The sequence below is a fragment of the Gopherus flavomarginatus genome, chromosome 3 (genome assembly GCF_025201925.1).
Source record: "Gopherus flavomarginatus isolate rGopFla2 chromosome 3, rGopFla2.mat.asm, whole genome shotgun sequence".
Taxonomy (NCBI): domain Eukaryota; kingdom Metazoa; phylum Chordata; order Testudines; family Testudinidae; genus Gopherus; species Gopherus flavomarginatus.
The window spans coordinates 21050446-21066817 of NC_066619.1; the positions used below are offsets into that span (position 1 = coordinate 21050446).

A 16372-nucleotide genomic window follows, 5' to 3' on the forward strand; every position below is an offset into this window, starting at 1 on the left:
TAGAATGCAGCATAGACAGGGACTGTTGATTACATTGTTGACCACTACCCATATATATATATATGTAAATACACAAAAAACACAAACATTATCTCCCCATATGTCCTTAATGGTTGAATTTGAGTCATTTATCCTGCAGGGTGTTTAACCCTTTCTGGCCATGCATCACAGTACAATTTATTAATTGTGAGCTAAACTGCACTTCCATGAGCCACAGCTACAAGTAAATTATGGTTGCATTTAATACTTTTGTAGCCATTGTGATTTGCTGATATGTCAGTAGTATTCTCAGTACATTTAAAGTGAATATTAACATACAAACAATGGGGATCAATGTGAATTTTGCCTCGTTAAGGACTGTAGGATTTCACACTCAAATTTTGCATTTTAATTAATAATTGTATGGTAGAGAGTTGCATTTCACTGTTCATTCTCAAAATTAGTTGCTACTGTACATTGCAGTAAGAGCCAGAGGTATACAAATGTAAAACAGTATTTTGAAAACAAAGTTTATTTTGTCTAATAAATTTAAGAACCTAAACTGAACTAAAAAAATTAGATAGATCTAGTGCTTTATGGCCTGTAAAATGCCAACCCATTCAACTTTAACATTAGCTGGAAAAGTTGTACATTGCTGAAACAAGATATGTATATGTATATATGTATATATATGTATATGTATATAAAAATAACATGACAAATAAAACACTCTGTTTTCCTTCACTAACTAGTGTATGTGTATATTTAAAACAGTCATTGCTGACATTCCCATCTGCCCCTAGACAGCATAGAATAAAAACATAACACAAGACTCCAGATTTAAGTCTTATGACCACAGCTTTTATTAATAAAACATAATCTACAAACGTGGAATAGTGTTAACTGGTACCACATCTTAATAGATGTTGAGTAGCACTTTTGCAATTTTCCTTTGTATTTTATCCAGATTTTTTCTCTTTTCTATTCTAGAGTTATTGTGACAACATAGGTTGAAATTTATTGTCTTTGTATTGCTTGATATTTTCACTGACACCACTCTACAGCACCATTACAAAATAGTGCCCCTTTGGTTCTTTTTTCCCTCTATGTAATAATTTGTATATGGATGTACTGTAGTAATTTGACAGGCTGCTAAGGGTTTTGGTACTGGATACACAACACTGCTATGTCATCTCTATGCCTGTCTGTTTCCTGTTCTACAATTTTTCATCTGCCAAATGTTTTACTCTTTGAACGTTTATTTTAGATAGCATTTCTCTAGATCTCTGTCAGACTGTTTCTTATTTTTCATTATTTTTGTTTTTTTACAAGTTAAGTCTTTAAAAAGCCCTGCTCTAAGTAGTGACCAGTGCTTCCTAAGCTAATTCAACCTTTCCTCCATCTAAATCTCTTGTTTGATATGAATAGTCTTTAAAATGAATTGTGAGATTTAATCAGTGTAATGTACTGGAATAACAGCATGATTCTATAGATGCATTGCAATGTTTTTACTGTATGAAAGTGAATTTCTTCTGCAGTTTAATAGCAGTTTGTCATTTTTAGACTAAAAGAAAGTATATTAAACTAAAGATTATGCGACAGCCTGTGTTGTCTCCCCCCAGAAGACCACATAATTTACCTACTTAATTTAAAGACAAACTGAACAAGAACAAGAAGCAATGGGCTTAAACTGCAGCAAGGGAGATTTAGGTTGGACATTAGGAAAAAGTTCCTAACTGTCAGGGTAGTTAAACACTGGAATAGATTGCCTAGGAAAGTTGTGGAATCTCCATCTCTGGAGATATTTAAGAGTAGGTTAGATAAATGTCTGTTAGGGATGGTCTAGACAGTATTTGGTCCTGCCATGAGGGCAGGGGACTGGACTCGATGACCTCTCGAGGTCCCTTCCAGTCCTAGAGTCTATGAGTCTATGATACAATACAGAGGGACAAACTTTGACCTCAATTATATCCATGCAGCCTTAATGAAGTCAAGTGATATCTGTAATGTGAATAGCATTTTAACAGTGGGGTTGTAGGTTTTCTAAAGCCAGTGGGGATTTACTGGTGTAATTGAAGTTAGCTGTCCTAGTATATTTACGTGAAATTATATGAATATAGTTCAGGAAAAACAACAACATTGATTTGACATTGTAATTTACTATTCTAAGAATTCCATGAAGTAAATGTCCAAACCTTGTCATCAGTTACCTTTGCAGTGATTAATCTGTTTCCCATGTAAATTTGTGAACTTCCTAAACAGGAAACTCTTTCAATAAGATGCAGGTTCTATTGCCAAAAGGGAACATTACTTTAGACAAAACAGTCCCCTCTACTGGGCAATGCAAAGATGGATCGGAGAAAAGGAAAAAGCAGTGATAATTAGAGCTGGTTGGGAATCATTTGACTAAACATTTTGTTAGAAAATTGTGGTTTGTTAGAACTGAACTTTTTGCAGAAACACATATTTTACTAAACTTTTGTTGGGAAGGTTTGTTGAGTCCATGAGTTTCTGATCAAAATAAGAGAGGAGGAAAGATTGACCCCAGACTAGCCAGTAGCCCAATGGTTAGGGAACTCACCTGGGAGACCCAATTTAAAGTCCTTGCTCTGGCTGATTCAGACCAGCAACTTGAACCTGATTCTTCCACATACTTGGTGAAAACCTTAACCATTGGGTTATTGGCTATTCAGGGAGAACTTTCTTCCCCACCCCCAAAAAAGGTGTTGGCTTCATTGCATATCAGAATAGAAATCTATGTTAAAACTTCAACTCCCCTCCCCCCCTTCAAACGTTGATGTGTAAAGCTGTATTAAAAACCGGAGTGCATGCCTTGATCTTGCAATCTGCTCCATGTGGAAAGACTTTAGTTCAGTGGAGCTCTGAAGCAGGGGTTTACTTGCATGTTTGGGGCATCCCATTAGGCCTTGATTCAGGAAGGTACTTTAAACATGTATGTTGTTAAAATTGGGCATGTGCTTAAGTATCTTACTGTACCGTGGCCTTAAATAGGTAAATATTTGGTGAATTATAAGAGGATGATGGGGAGGGAGTGAACAATGTTAAGGATGTGTCCACTGTAACCTCTATGCGAGTGGGTGTTTGTCCAGCTGGAAGAAAAGGGGCATTAACCCTTTAAGGGCTGCCTTACATCAGGTGTGGAAAAGTTTAGAGGGATGGACAGGAAAGGCAGGAAGCAGTTGGGGCCAGGTCAGGACAAGGTCACTGCATTGCCTTTCCTGTTGAGCAGAGGAGTGGAGGGGTGGAGAGGGTGAAGGGGGAGGGAACAGGGGCTGGTATTTATATCCCATGCAGCCATGAATAGGCCCTCTTTACCAGGATTGAACTGGCAGCATCCACCCACCTATCCATAAACTGGCAAAAGGACCAGGTTCCATTTTGGCATGCTGTGGGCATTACTTATTTGCCCCTTTCCCTTAGAGGGCTGGGAATGAGTTTTTCTCTCACTGTCAGATTGGCTGAAGCAAAGTATGTACTTTTTACCTTCCGAAAGCTGGTCTGGGACCTGGTAGGGTGGAGTAGAGGGATTAAATATTAAATTGCGACTTTATAACATAAAATTTGTGGAGGACGTGCAGTGCAGGATATGGATATGGTTACCGCAGAAAATGGATTGGAAAAGGATTTGAAGAAAGGAAGCTAAATAACGGGTTTGGAAGCTGATCCCCTCCTTCCTGCACTCTACAATTCTTTGCCAGGTACTTCCAGATATTATAAGTGAATAAAGATGCAGCCTCTCCATGACCATATCCATGATCTCCTGTCTGTCTTCTGGCTTGGATAGACAAAAGGAAGTGCCGGGGGAACATTGTTTTATGAAGAAAGCAGATCTTTAAAACTGTTTTGCTTTCTTTTTTTGTTCGTTTGCTGTAATGTTTTAATTTAAGTTAAGATTTGTTAAGTGTTTTGGGAATGGTGAGGTACCAGAGTAGGTATGGGAAGTACTAAATCAGATATTAGTGGTAGAAAGTTAGAAGAAAGTAACTTAGAAAGCTGCATTACAAACAAGGTCCAAATTTTTAAAAATATAGCCAATTACTTCATTTACTTAGATGCTGTTAATTAAAATAAAGAGAATATAAAATGTTGGCTAATTTAACTCTTTAATTTTCATGGATTAGAAATATAACTCCTAAGTGGCAGATCTATGTGACTCCACTAGTGGCTTGTACATGTTCAACTGTAACAACTTACTGCCATCACATATATTTATGGTATACCCTGACCTCCATTATTTTATTTTATTTTTTTCAATACGTTTTGGTGAATATAAATTCTTTGGATAAGGAATTGTCACGCAGTAAAATATTCTAATAAACCCTGTTATAGTTAGCATCTGGTATTATTAGCATACTTGGGAAGTAATTAACTGAAACTTTTATCTGTCTCTAGTGTGGTATAAGTTGTAATTAAATTATTTGGACTTTGGGATCACCAGTGAGGAAGAAGCACCTAAGAGTCTAACAGGAAATTTGTTAGAAATTTGTCTAGAAAACAGCAACATTGAGAGGAAAGAGATAAATAATATGTTTAAATCCAAGCAGCTGAGTAGTAGATTTGTACTGACAAATACTGTAAACTTTTTATAGGCATTAATGTGCAAGACCTGTCCACACTACAATTTCAAAATCATAATAGGGTGCTACTCATGTTTTTAAAGTAGATGGTTTTCACCACCATTCTCATCTTGAAAATAATAAATTAATAAACCCCTGCTCGATTCTTGAGGCGAGGCATAGAGTCTTGCTAAATATGGATTGTTTCAAGGTTTGCTGGAAAAGAATGTTTTCTGTTTTTCCGCAACATTAGTTCATTATTTTTGTGGGTGATCATGTGCCACCTTATATTAGTAAAGCCAGAAATATACATAATATCATCCCATACTGGTTGCCTGATTACTTAACATGAAAACCGTAAAAATGTGCTGTTGTAAGGCTACCCTGACAGCGATAAATCAGTGTGTAGAATAAGTATTCATTGTGGAAGTGGAACGGAAAAAGGCATCCCTTCCAGACAGTTAAAATGCATTACTGATTTATGGAATTTCATTATTAGTTATAGTGAGTTTGAATAAGAATACGGAACACATACTAATAAGGCCTTGGTCAGAACTATTTCATAAACTGTCATTATTAGAAATTCTTTTCACTGGCATTCTAAAGAATTGTTGATGACCACAGGAATATTTTTCATTTTATTTAGGACAGTTATGAATGTGTATCATATTTACTGTATCTTCCTCTTTCATTTCTCAAGTAACCAACTGTGATATTACAGAAAGAGGTTTAACTTAGGTAGAGAATATACGGCAGGACCAGATGAGCAGTTTTAGAAACTAAGATTCTCTTTCATGCAAATATTCTTGGTAATAAACTGGAAGGAAAGCTTTATCATACATGAGCCAAATTGTTATAAATAAAATGCATTTTAATAGTGATTCAAGAAGCACTTGAAATGTTTGTCGATTCAGCCACTAAGCTGCTGTAGTATATTTTAATATACAGATCTGTGGTCCTTTGTGCCAGACAAGGAATGACTCAATCTGCTGGTATTTCTTTACCCACCAGTCATTCTTGGGCCTCTTCATTTTGGATGATACAGTGCAGCCATCCTCTGAGACTCTTCCACAACATGAAATCTCTCAAGTTTGACTTGTGGCTTCTCTACCTCTTACTGATGGGCTGTTAGGCCAAACTTTTTTTTCCCTTCTGGCCCACCGCTGTTGGATAGTTTGCATTTGTGGTTTCTGGGACTATATCCTGAGAGGATTCCAGGGAGTCTCCAGATTCTGCTCTTTCATTCTCTGATTCTATTTACCTTCAGAATTTGGTCTCTAATTCAGAAGCTGCAAATGTGTTATGACAGCATGAGTGCAATTTAATGCTTATAATACTCCTTTCCAGAATTCTGACATATCAGAAAGTGATCCTATTTTGTTTGTCTGAAATCGATGGTTACTGAAACCATTTTAGCGCCCCCCCCTCCCCCTCCGGCCGATTCTCCGGCAGTAGCTATGTTTGAACACTAGCTTTTTTACTAATGTTAAAAAATTAACAAACAGTTGTGGACATATTCTTCTTCCCACCTTTTTGTTGTAGTTGGTCATCGTTTGCATAATAAGCCATATATGATCTCCCTCCTCACTCAAACTGTGGACTTTACAGAGGGCTAAATTATTTAAATTTAATATTTCCTGTTCTAAAATGTAGATGATTTCTTTTTGGTTACTGGTGATCTATGAAACTAGCTCTGGATTACTAGAGGCCATTTTCTGTTTGCTTTGCATTTAAACTAGTGGTGTAAAAATGAGCAATGGATTTCCCCTTCATTAGTCTCACTCTACAGATTCCAATTTAAGTTGTGTACATGTACTCAGAAGCCCTTTAAAGTGGTAAGATCTTCAGGCAGGTCATTTATCCCTGTGTGTGTACAATGATTTTTTTTCCCTAAAAGGGAATTTGACAGTAGAATTAAGTATAAAAATAGCAAACACATTTTGAAATACTTATCTGTAATCATCATTAATAGTTCGTTTAGTAAAGTGGCTGCCATAATCTGTTGTTGTCAAACAAAGGAGTCTAATGAGATGAATAAAATGAAAATTGTAAAGAAATCTGTGCCTTTATGGAAGTTTAAAGAGATTTGTGTCTTACAGCAATAAAAGTATTTGTCACTAGCAAGAGTAATAGTCAACAAATTCCAAAAAAGTGGCATAAACTTGAACTTCTTTGGCTTCTTGCATGTAGACCTGAAATAATTTGAAAACATAAACTGTTTATTTTAAAAAATTAAATTCCAAATATTGAAGTTGGATTTATTATCTTTTATCCTATTAACTAGGTAACATTTTGTTGAATTTTCCTTCCCGCTTTAGAGAACGCATTTAGCACTGTGTCCCACCCACCCCCATACCAATAGAACTCCCTCATACAGCAGGTAATATGAGTAATAATGGAAACCTTTTAGGCATCTTTCTTTGCCTACAAGGAAATAGTGCCACACATTTTTGGGGGGGGAGGTTAGTTGGGAGGGGATAAACTAAACAGGAAGACAAGGAATAAAGGGAGGACAGTGAAGGGAAGCGGCCAGAGAAGGTGAGCAGGGGAGGTAGATGTGGAGTGAGGCTGAGTGAATAGACTGTAAGGAAGGGAGCAGGGAGGTGGTTGGAACAAACAGCAAATGAGCAGAGAGAGAATGTCCAGTTAACAGTGGGAAAAAATGCATGGAAGACATCAGGGTCTCTGCTTGAGCTGATGCTGCTGATTCCAGTCTTTGGCTGGCTGTTCCCTGCAGTTTTCTTTCTCTGAAGCCACAGGATGGAGAAAGAGGAAGGATGGCCCCAGGGCTTAATTCACCCAAAGTAGAGGTCTCCCTGCAGTTTTGTGGGGTGAGTGAGGAGGATTTCTGGGAAAGGGGTCTCCGAAGCTCCCATTTTATCTCCTGCATCTCCCAGTACCTGCTCATGCTGCTTCTGCAGTAAATGTATTAGAATTCAGGTGTTAGGATGGATTAGCCTTAATTTCACAACACACTGTAGATTGTACAATTAATCCTGTTTTGTTTTGGCCTTCTGGATCTAAAATTGGTGTGTTCAGCTTGTTGACTGCAAATCAAACAGCAATGTTTGTAAAGGTGTATGTCATGAATAGGGCCCTATCAAATTCACGCCCATGAAAAATGCATCACAGATCGTGAAATCTGGTGTCCCCCCATGAAATCTGGTCTTTTGTGTGCTTTTACCCTATACTATACAGATTTCACAAGGGAGACCAGTGTTTCTCAAGTTGGGGTCCTGACCCAAAAGGGAGCTGCAAGGGGTGGGCACAAGCTTATTGGGGGGGGGGCATGTTTCCACAATATTTGTACCCTTACTTGCTGCCTGCCTTCAGAGCTGGGTGGCCAAAGAGCAATGGCTGTTGGCTGGGTGCCCAGCTCTTAAAGCAGCGCTCCACCAGCAGAAGTGCAGAATTAAGGCTGGCAATAGCATACCATATCACCCTTCCTTGTGCGCTGCAGCCCAGAGCTGGGCGGCTGGAATGTGGCAGCTGCTGACTAAGGGCCCAGCTTGGCAGGCAGCAGTGCAGAAGTTAGTGTGGCAATACCACACCATGCCGTCCTTACTTCTGTGCTGCTGCTGGTGGTGGCTCTGCCTTCAGAGCTGGGCTTCTGGCCAGCAGCCGCTGCTCTCCAGCTGCATAGATCTGAAGGCAGTGCCGCTGCCCACAGCAGTGCAGAAGTAAGGGTAGCAGTACCGCAACCTCCCCTACAATAACCTTGCAACACCCCCCCCCCCAATTCTTTTTCGGGTCAGGACCCCTAAAATAATAACACCATGAAATTTAAGATTTAAATAGCTGAAATCATGAAATTTATGATTTTTAAAATCCTATGACTGTGAAATTTACCAAAATGGATCATGAATTTGGTAAAGCCCTAGTCATGAATTGAAAGTATTAGAGGTGGTTTTGGCCATTGATATATTTTGAGCTCTTCATGTTGGGAAGATATTTGAGCTTTACTGCTCTTCATCCCCCCCCCTCCACCCCGCACTGTGATAAGAATGTGCAGCTATAAAACATTCAGTAACTTCATTTTCTGTTTCTTATATTCACTTCTTAAAATTACACCTCAAGTGTTGCATTCACCAATGTCTATAATATATTCTGCCCAAATAGGGGCTTTGTGAGCAAGTATAATATTTTTTTATTTTATTTTTTTTAAGAACATGCTATTTTCCTTTATTTATGTTTAAAGATAAAAATATGTTGCTGGTTAGCTTTAGTCTTCAGTATGATATAGATTCTTCAAATTAAATTCCATTTTTAAGGGATTCTCTAGCTGCATACTGTATATATACCTTCTGTCCCATTGTTTCCATTTTCTCTTTGGCCCACATAACTTTTCTTAAAATGTTGAAATGATCATTTCCCAGACTATACAATGGGCATACTGTCCAAGTAAATTTGTTCTAGGCAACAGAGAGGCTGGTATATTTTAAATCTCTGATGTTATTGTACATAGAAAAATGGAGACTGTGTCTTTAATGGAAGCAAAAGGTTATCTTTCTGTGGCCTTTGTGTATGTGCTGATGTGAATGTAGGCAGCCAGACAGGCAGTGTGTGCAAAGAGACTAGGGAACTGGCTGTGGATCGATAGAAATAGTGTGAAGTGAATTAATGTGAGGCAGGCAGTCTGTCTGTCAGAAGGATTGCAGGGAATGTGGGGCAGTGCTGGTCAGTCACTGCAGAAATCTGTTTCCAATAAATTTAAGCCTTCTGTCTGAAAACAAACTGCAGACATTCTCATGCTCCCATTGTTAAAACCCAATTAATTTGGATAATTATATATATCAAATAATTGCCCCTATTGTGGTTTAATTAGAAATTTTGAAAGATGCAATTGTATGAAATTGAAGAAATAAAACTTTTAAAAATGAATTTAATTTGCTTAAATATGAATGATAATCCATATTATCCCTACAAAAGAAAACAAATCATTAGTGATTTAAAATTAATATATTTCTAACAGTTTATATGCATCTTTTTGCATTGATTTCAATTGGAGTTTTGATTCAGCTCACTCTCAAGCTTAGATAAAAGAGGAGGGTCCTGCAATTGGTTTTGCAATCACTGAGATACAGCCTTCCTTCAACAAAAACAATTCAGTTAAATCAAACCTTAAGAGTGCAGATGGAGCTCAAAATCGAAATATAACACATCTCAGTGAAAGCAAAAAGAAAGCTGAGATCTCAAGACATTGAATCCTGACTATCAAATCTGTAACAAGTAGGCACATAGAATGTAAGTACTTCGTATAGTACTGGAAATCTGGTGTAGTTTACATGAGAAATGAAAAATAAAACATCTGAACATACTTGGCGTCAGTGAGATCAAATGGCAAGAAGTGGCAAGATCATGCTACGAAGAGGAACGCATGAAAGAGGAGGAGGAATGATGCTAAATGACGTCTCAGTGAAGACCCTGCTGGTTTGGGAACCAGTGAGTGACAGACTAGCAATATCTGGACTGCAGGGAAGACATATCAAGTGTATAGTAATCCAGGTATGTGCAACAACAGACTCTGCAGGTGAAAAGGATACATCCAATAAGCAGATGCAGCAAGTATTGGATGTCATGCTTAGCCATGACATTATGCTGATGACAGGCAACTTCAATGTACAAATCGGCAACAACTATGCTGGTTTAAAAGGAGTCATGGACACAGCAGTGGAAGATATCCAAACTAATAATAATGAACAGCTCTTGAATCTATGTGGCACAAACACCCAAGCAATAGAAGGCAATCTCTTCCAACACAGGGGAGAAACAAGTTCACATGGAGATCACCAGTCAATGTGACTTTCAATCAGATAGAGCATGTGTGTATATCTGTCCAAGAGATATGTGTCTTTGAGGAGTGTCAGAGTCAGCAGAGGAGCAGATGTTGGCACAGAACATTCTTTTAGTGGCCACATTACAACTTAAACTCAAAAAGAACTCTAAGACAGATGAAAAGAGTGTTATAGCAATAGAGACAAATGACAAAGAAAAACAGCTCAGATTCCAGATTGCCTGTAGCAACCTTTCCAGTGGTTTACAGGACTAGGCTGTTAAGAAAGTCTGGAAGACAGATGATCAAACTGGTAGAAGATGGTAGTTGAGACAGCAGAGGAAGTAGTAGACTTCCAAAGAAGGCGGAAGAAAGATGTATGGATTACATCTGGAACATGGGCAATGACTGATGAATGAAAAGCTCAGAAGGCAAAAAAGAAACAGTGCAAAACACAGGAAGAACTCCTAGACAGAGATGAAAGATACAGAGAAAAAGAGAAGAGATGAAGGCAAGATAGAAATGTCTTTTTTTGGGAGAAGGGTAAGAGGCCTACAAAGCAGCTTAAGCAGTTCTATACAATAGTGCATGACCTCTCGGGAAAAACCAGACCGTCACAGGTGATGACTGTCAAGGATTTTCATGGATAGATGTTGAAAATGCAGGAAGAACAAGTCAAATAATGGAAAGAACATTTTCATTTTATATTAAACTGTCCAGATCATGCACAGGTTCTAGAAAAATGCCAGTGCTAAGTTAGAAATAAAAGGACCAATAACACTATGAAAGGCCTCAAATGGGGAAATTCCTGGGGTTGACAGAATTCAAGCAAAGGTACTAAAGTCAGGAAGCAAAATTCTGATTGAAATCTAACAAAACTCTAACAAAATATGGGTGAAAGAAAAATGGTATCATTGTGGCATTGCCAGAAAATGGTGATCTTACTCTATACATAAACTGGAGAGGTATAGTACTGCTATCAGTCCTGGGCAAAGTATTGGCTATTGTTATGCTAAATAGAATGAAAAAAACAGTGTATCGAATATTATGAAAAAAACAGGCTGGGTTCCATCCAGGTAGACAATATTATGAGCAGATATCCAGTCTTTGATAGATAATCAGAAAAGCTACTGTTTGGCAAAAACCCATCTTATCAACTTTTAAAAAGCGTTTAGTAGTGTCTACGGTGAGACCCTGCAGAATATTGTTAAGAGCTACTAAATACCAAACAAACTTATCAACATATAAATTTCTTATTATGATGGAAGTAGATGTGCAGCAAGATCAGATACAGGTCAGCGTGAGTGGTTTGATATTGTGAGTGGAGTTAGACAAGGGTGTGTGTTATCACCAATCCTCTTTGCATTAGCAGTCGACTGGGTGATGAAATGAACAACAAAAGGCATCATGCAGGTTTAAATGGGTAACAGAAACTAGTGACTCACCTTTGCTTTACTGAGTACATAGTGAAACAGAATGGTTGTCCTTCTGAGAACAGGAAGCAGCAAACAGATTGAAAGTAAACAAGGAGAAAATAAGATGTTTGAAGGTAGGATACTGGATAACAGATGCAAAGGTATATGTGGACAGAAAAGAAATATAACAGACAGAAGAGTTCTGCTGTCTAGGAAGAGTGATGACATTTGAAAGAGATTGTGATAAAGATATTCATACTAGATTAGGAAAAGCAAACACCACTTTCAGAAGGATAAACAATATTTGATCAAATAGAGATCTCCACACCAAATGAAAGGTCAGATTATACCATGTGATTGTACAGAGCACACCACTGTACAGAGCAGAGAGTTGGCCGACGATAGTGGCTAACAAAAAGAGTGTATGTGAGAGTAATGGACCTGGTTGAGCAGTACATGTTAGAAAATATCACCGAAGAGGGAACGTTCAGGTGGTTGGGACCTGTACACTGAATGGAAGATGGGAGACATGCTAAGCAAGCATTGAACTGGATATCTGAAGGAGGAAAAAGACAGTGAGACAAGCTAAGGAAGAAGTGGTAGAAGACAGTGACAGATATTGAATGAGCTAGCATCACCTAGGAAGAAGTGTTGCAACTAGCAAGTGACCCTGGTTGCTGGAGGAACTGGACTCCCTGTTGTGTTAGCGGCCCAGGAACTAAGGCCTCAGGCAAGGTAAGGATAGCTTGACTGGGCTCTATGGAGTTAGGGCTTGTCTGTTCAGCACAATGCATACTAGAGGGTGTGATCTCAAAAGCACCCCAGCCTGTTGCTCACTAACTGGTCTTTGGTGTATGTTAACATACGTATGCTTGATCCTTTTACTTTTGGAAGATTTCAGTTATAAAAGCAGAAAAATACAACTAAAATAATATTGCATTGCACAATATTAATGTATTTAAGTGAATGATAAATAGCTTAGACAGCTATATTTAATATTATGATTAATACACATATTGGGTATCACACATTGGTGAAATCACTCATCATAAAATAAGTTTTCCATTGATTTAGTATTTTATTTGTCTTATTTTGAACATGCATTCAGGTTTTTATGACACATTTAAGACACTTTTTAGGTGTTATTTTTAGCAATTATCTAGAAAGCACTGGAGTACAGGAATACATGTTCCTGATTACTGGATTTTCATTGAGTGGAAGAAATATTTTTTTGTATATCTGATGTAAACCAATACATGCCTGGGCATTCTTTTAATGTTGTCCTTTTTATTTATCCATGTTAAGTCTAGGTATTGTAGCACATATCAAATGGAACATTACCCTCCTTTTGGTGATGGACAGATTCATGGTTGCCATAATGCTTATGCAAACCAGTATTCACTAAGAGTGCTAGCCAATAAAAAGTTACCTTTTGGGGCCACGGTACCATGAGCTTCTGATAATTTATAGTTATCAGTTATACACCCACAGAGATTGTAGCTTACTTGAGGAGGAGCTTCCATCTCAGAAGAGGCTTCCTAATGCATTTTTCAGGATTAAGCAACCATTCAAATCTATCTTCTTCCTGGTATGGGAAAAGAAATGGAAGAATTGCAGACACAGCCTAGCCCTGGGGTCTTAAGAGTCATGTTGAGGGATGCATCAAACATGTTTGCTGTGCCTTCTGACATGCTAATGTAAGGAAGTGGGTTCTGCATAGAGAGTTTAGGAATAAGTGGACCATATTCTAGATTGCTGCATGCAGAAGATGGAATTTATGAAGCTTCTTGTTGCAGAGTGGTTTTGTTTGCCTTTATGCAGAGGACCAATGTGTTCTCTGGCTCAGTAGAGATAAGTATTCATGTATGTTTTTGTTTGTTCAGTGCATAGGTTATTATGATTATTTATATAGCATAATAGGTGTGGAGTGGTGCTCCTTTATGGAGGGTTTGATTGTGACTCCATAGTTAAGGTTACCTTCTCAAAAGAGGCTGAAATTAGGGCATGCATACCTGGGAGGGAAGGTGGTTTCCTACATGTTGATCTTTCTGTTGTAAATTCTACAAAAAGTTTATTATGTCTTTTGAGTTTTTGTTTAGCTTTTTGTAATAGATTATTAACCGAGAGTGTTTGCAATGAGTTTCTATCTGAAATCTATGAGACTTTCTAGTTTTTTGTTGTAGATGTGCATCATTAAAACAATTATGTATCTACACAAAATTGATCTGAGACAGCAGGGAAGATTTGGGAAGACACTGGATAGCGATGAGTGAGGGGGATGGCAGCTCACTCAATATAGGGTTAAGAGTTCTTAAGTAGAGTCATTTCCCAACAGCCAAATGGAGAGGCTCAAATTTTTGCGTTTATGGTTGAATTTGGAATGTCAAATGATCACTCTCAAATTAAATGTGGGCAGTTTCCCCTTAATGGCTCAAAAATTAGCAGGCAAATGAATTTTTTCCCACTAAAATCTCATTATATTTAAGCCCATTTCATGATTTGGGGAAACCAATTCCTGACTTTTGAGTACATGTATTTGGAAATACTGCTGCTATGTCCGTCAGTGCAATTATCACTTCTCTTTAGTCCTAGCCTTCCTTCTTGACCTAGCTGTTGAAAGGTATAAGGATAGGGATAATCTGGTGGGCAGAGATCCCTTATAAAGTAGCACCAGTTACAAAGCCAGCACCTCTGTCTGACAAACTCCCCATGGTTCATCACAGGGGGAACTAATAACATTTGGGGGGAAAGGGGATATTATGATGAAGGGTGTGTGCCAGAGAGACGGCTGAAGGATAGTCCGGAATGGGTAGCCTGGTAAAGGAAGCATTGAAATGCTCACATCCCTAGAGGAGCAGAGTTAAAGTTATGAACTGTGGTGTACATTAGTTGCGATAGTGGTAAGATAAAACTATAAACTTTATTTTTTAATAATGTACTGTGTTTCAAAGCTAGTAATTTAAATGGTCTTCATGTGATCACTACTAGCAAGCTTAGCGAAGTAATACTAGTAACTGCTACTGATGTGGTTGTGTTCTGTCCTCTGTCTTTTCATTACCTTCTTTCACTACTCCATTCCTTCAATTTATGGACAACCACTTATGGAGAAATCTTTTTCTTGTACTTTGGATTTAGAAATTCATTTTTTCAGGGTGCCCCCTGATCATATTATAATGACAGCTGAACTAATATTTTGACACAGAAGTGTGTGTGTGTGTGTGTGTGTGTGTGTGTGTGTGTGTGTGTGTGTGTAAAATGTTTTTACACAAGAGTATACCACAGTGGGGCTGTCCTGTTTTGTTTTTCATCAGAGACATAGGAATTGCTGTATCCAACCAGACCAGTACTCTGTCTAGTCCAGTATCCTGCCTTTGGCAATGGCTTCAGATACTCGTCCAAAAAATCCCGCCCCCAAAAAATCATGACGTGGGCAATTACTGAATAATTTGCCCATAAGGGATATTTCTTTGAAACTATATTAGCCACCAGTTGTTGTGCTCTGAAGCATGAGATTCCACGCACACCTTACAAACTCTAGTTTTTAAAAATTCTTTCTGATGTAATTTTCAATGTTCTCATTATCCATGTAATGTCCAATCCTTTTTATAGTTAAATTGCATCAGATGTACAAGAAATATATAAATTCCTTTAATGTTTCTCTTTAAGAGAAATCATTCCTGTGTTTATATTTATAGAAAATTGTATACCATTTTGTCACACTTAGAAAAAAATCTGATACTAATATATTTTAAAGAAGGCTAAATGTGTGTCTGTATTTTGTCTCCAAATCTCAATATTAAGCCTACTTATATCTGCTGATATAAAAGGAAAATTTGAAATTTTATTGGAAAGAAACTTTCCTTAGTGCTGATCAGAAAGAGTTATAAAGATATTATTTCAAAGCATTGGCAATTCCTAGTGGGAGAAAATTAAGGTTGTTTGTGATTATAAATTACAAAAAAGATCAACTAAAAACAAAATAGTCATTTTTTTAATGTGACTGAATTTGTTTCAGCTGGAGTGACAGCGGAAGCCATTCAGACTGGTAGTGCAAGTCCAGATTCATCAGGGTCAGAAGCCAAAGTTCAGGAAGAAGAGCATGATCTTGTTGATGATGACATAACAGCAGGTGAGCATGAGTATATTTAATAACACTACTATGTTCCTTTTGTTGTCCCATTCCTTTTAAATCCTTTAGGCTAGTGTGTGCTTGGAGGGAACATGAATTTGAGGAAAACTATTTAAGAACCCTTTCCCAAGAAAGTATAATTTGAATGTGTATTTGAATGTGTTGTATATTTGTGAATTGGATCTAATGATCTTTTATATTTAACATAAATGTAGAATCTGAAATTATAAATTAGGATAAAATTTACTGTCAAGCAACAAATTATCCTAAAGTACAAAGTACTTGGTTACAAGTATTGCTAAAAAGAAAAAGGTTTTGTTGCATGAGGAAGATCATAAAGACAAACTTTAACATTACAGGCTGAAAATTTGCATACATTGCTTCCAGGGATGGGATACTTGTTGATTATGCCCTGACAATGTTAACTTCATCTTTGAGCTATGGTCCCTATGTATATTCCTTATGAGTACTCAGACATGCCATTGCACCCAGTTTGGAA

At 37.6% G+C, this 16372-nt stretch overlaps 2 protein-coding genes across 8 annotated transcripts in view; one reads left to right on the plus strand and one right to left on the minus strand.

Annotated features, from left to right (window-relative positions):
• The window catches only part of WDR7 (WD repeat domain 7), a 367588-nt gene that overhangs the window by 137694 nt on the left and 213522 nt on the right, over positions 1-16372 (plus strand). For all 7 annotated transcript variants that reach the window (XR_007773255.1, XM_050944630.1, XM_050944631.1 and 4 more), the window contains one exon: positions 15760-15873. Coding sequence is in view for 6 of the 7 variants with exons in the window: in XM_050944630.1 (XP_050800587.1) it covers positions 15760-15873 (114 nt within the window). In the remaining variant the exon portion in view is untranslated. The remainder of the gene's footprint in view (positions 1-15759; positions 15874-16372) is intronic.
• Positions 1-16372, minus strand: part of LOC127046995 (uncharacterized) — a 441735-nt gene that overhangs the window by 40246 nt on the left and 385117 nt on the right. The window lies entirely within an intron of this gene.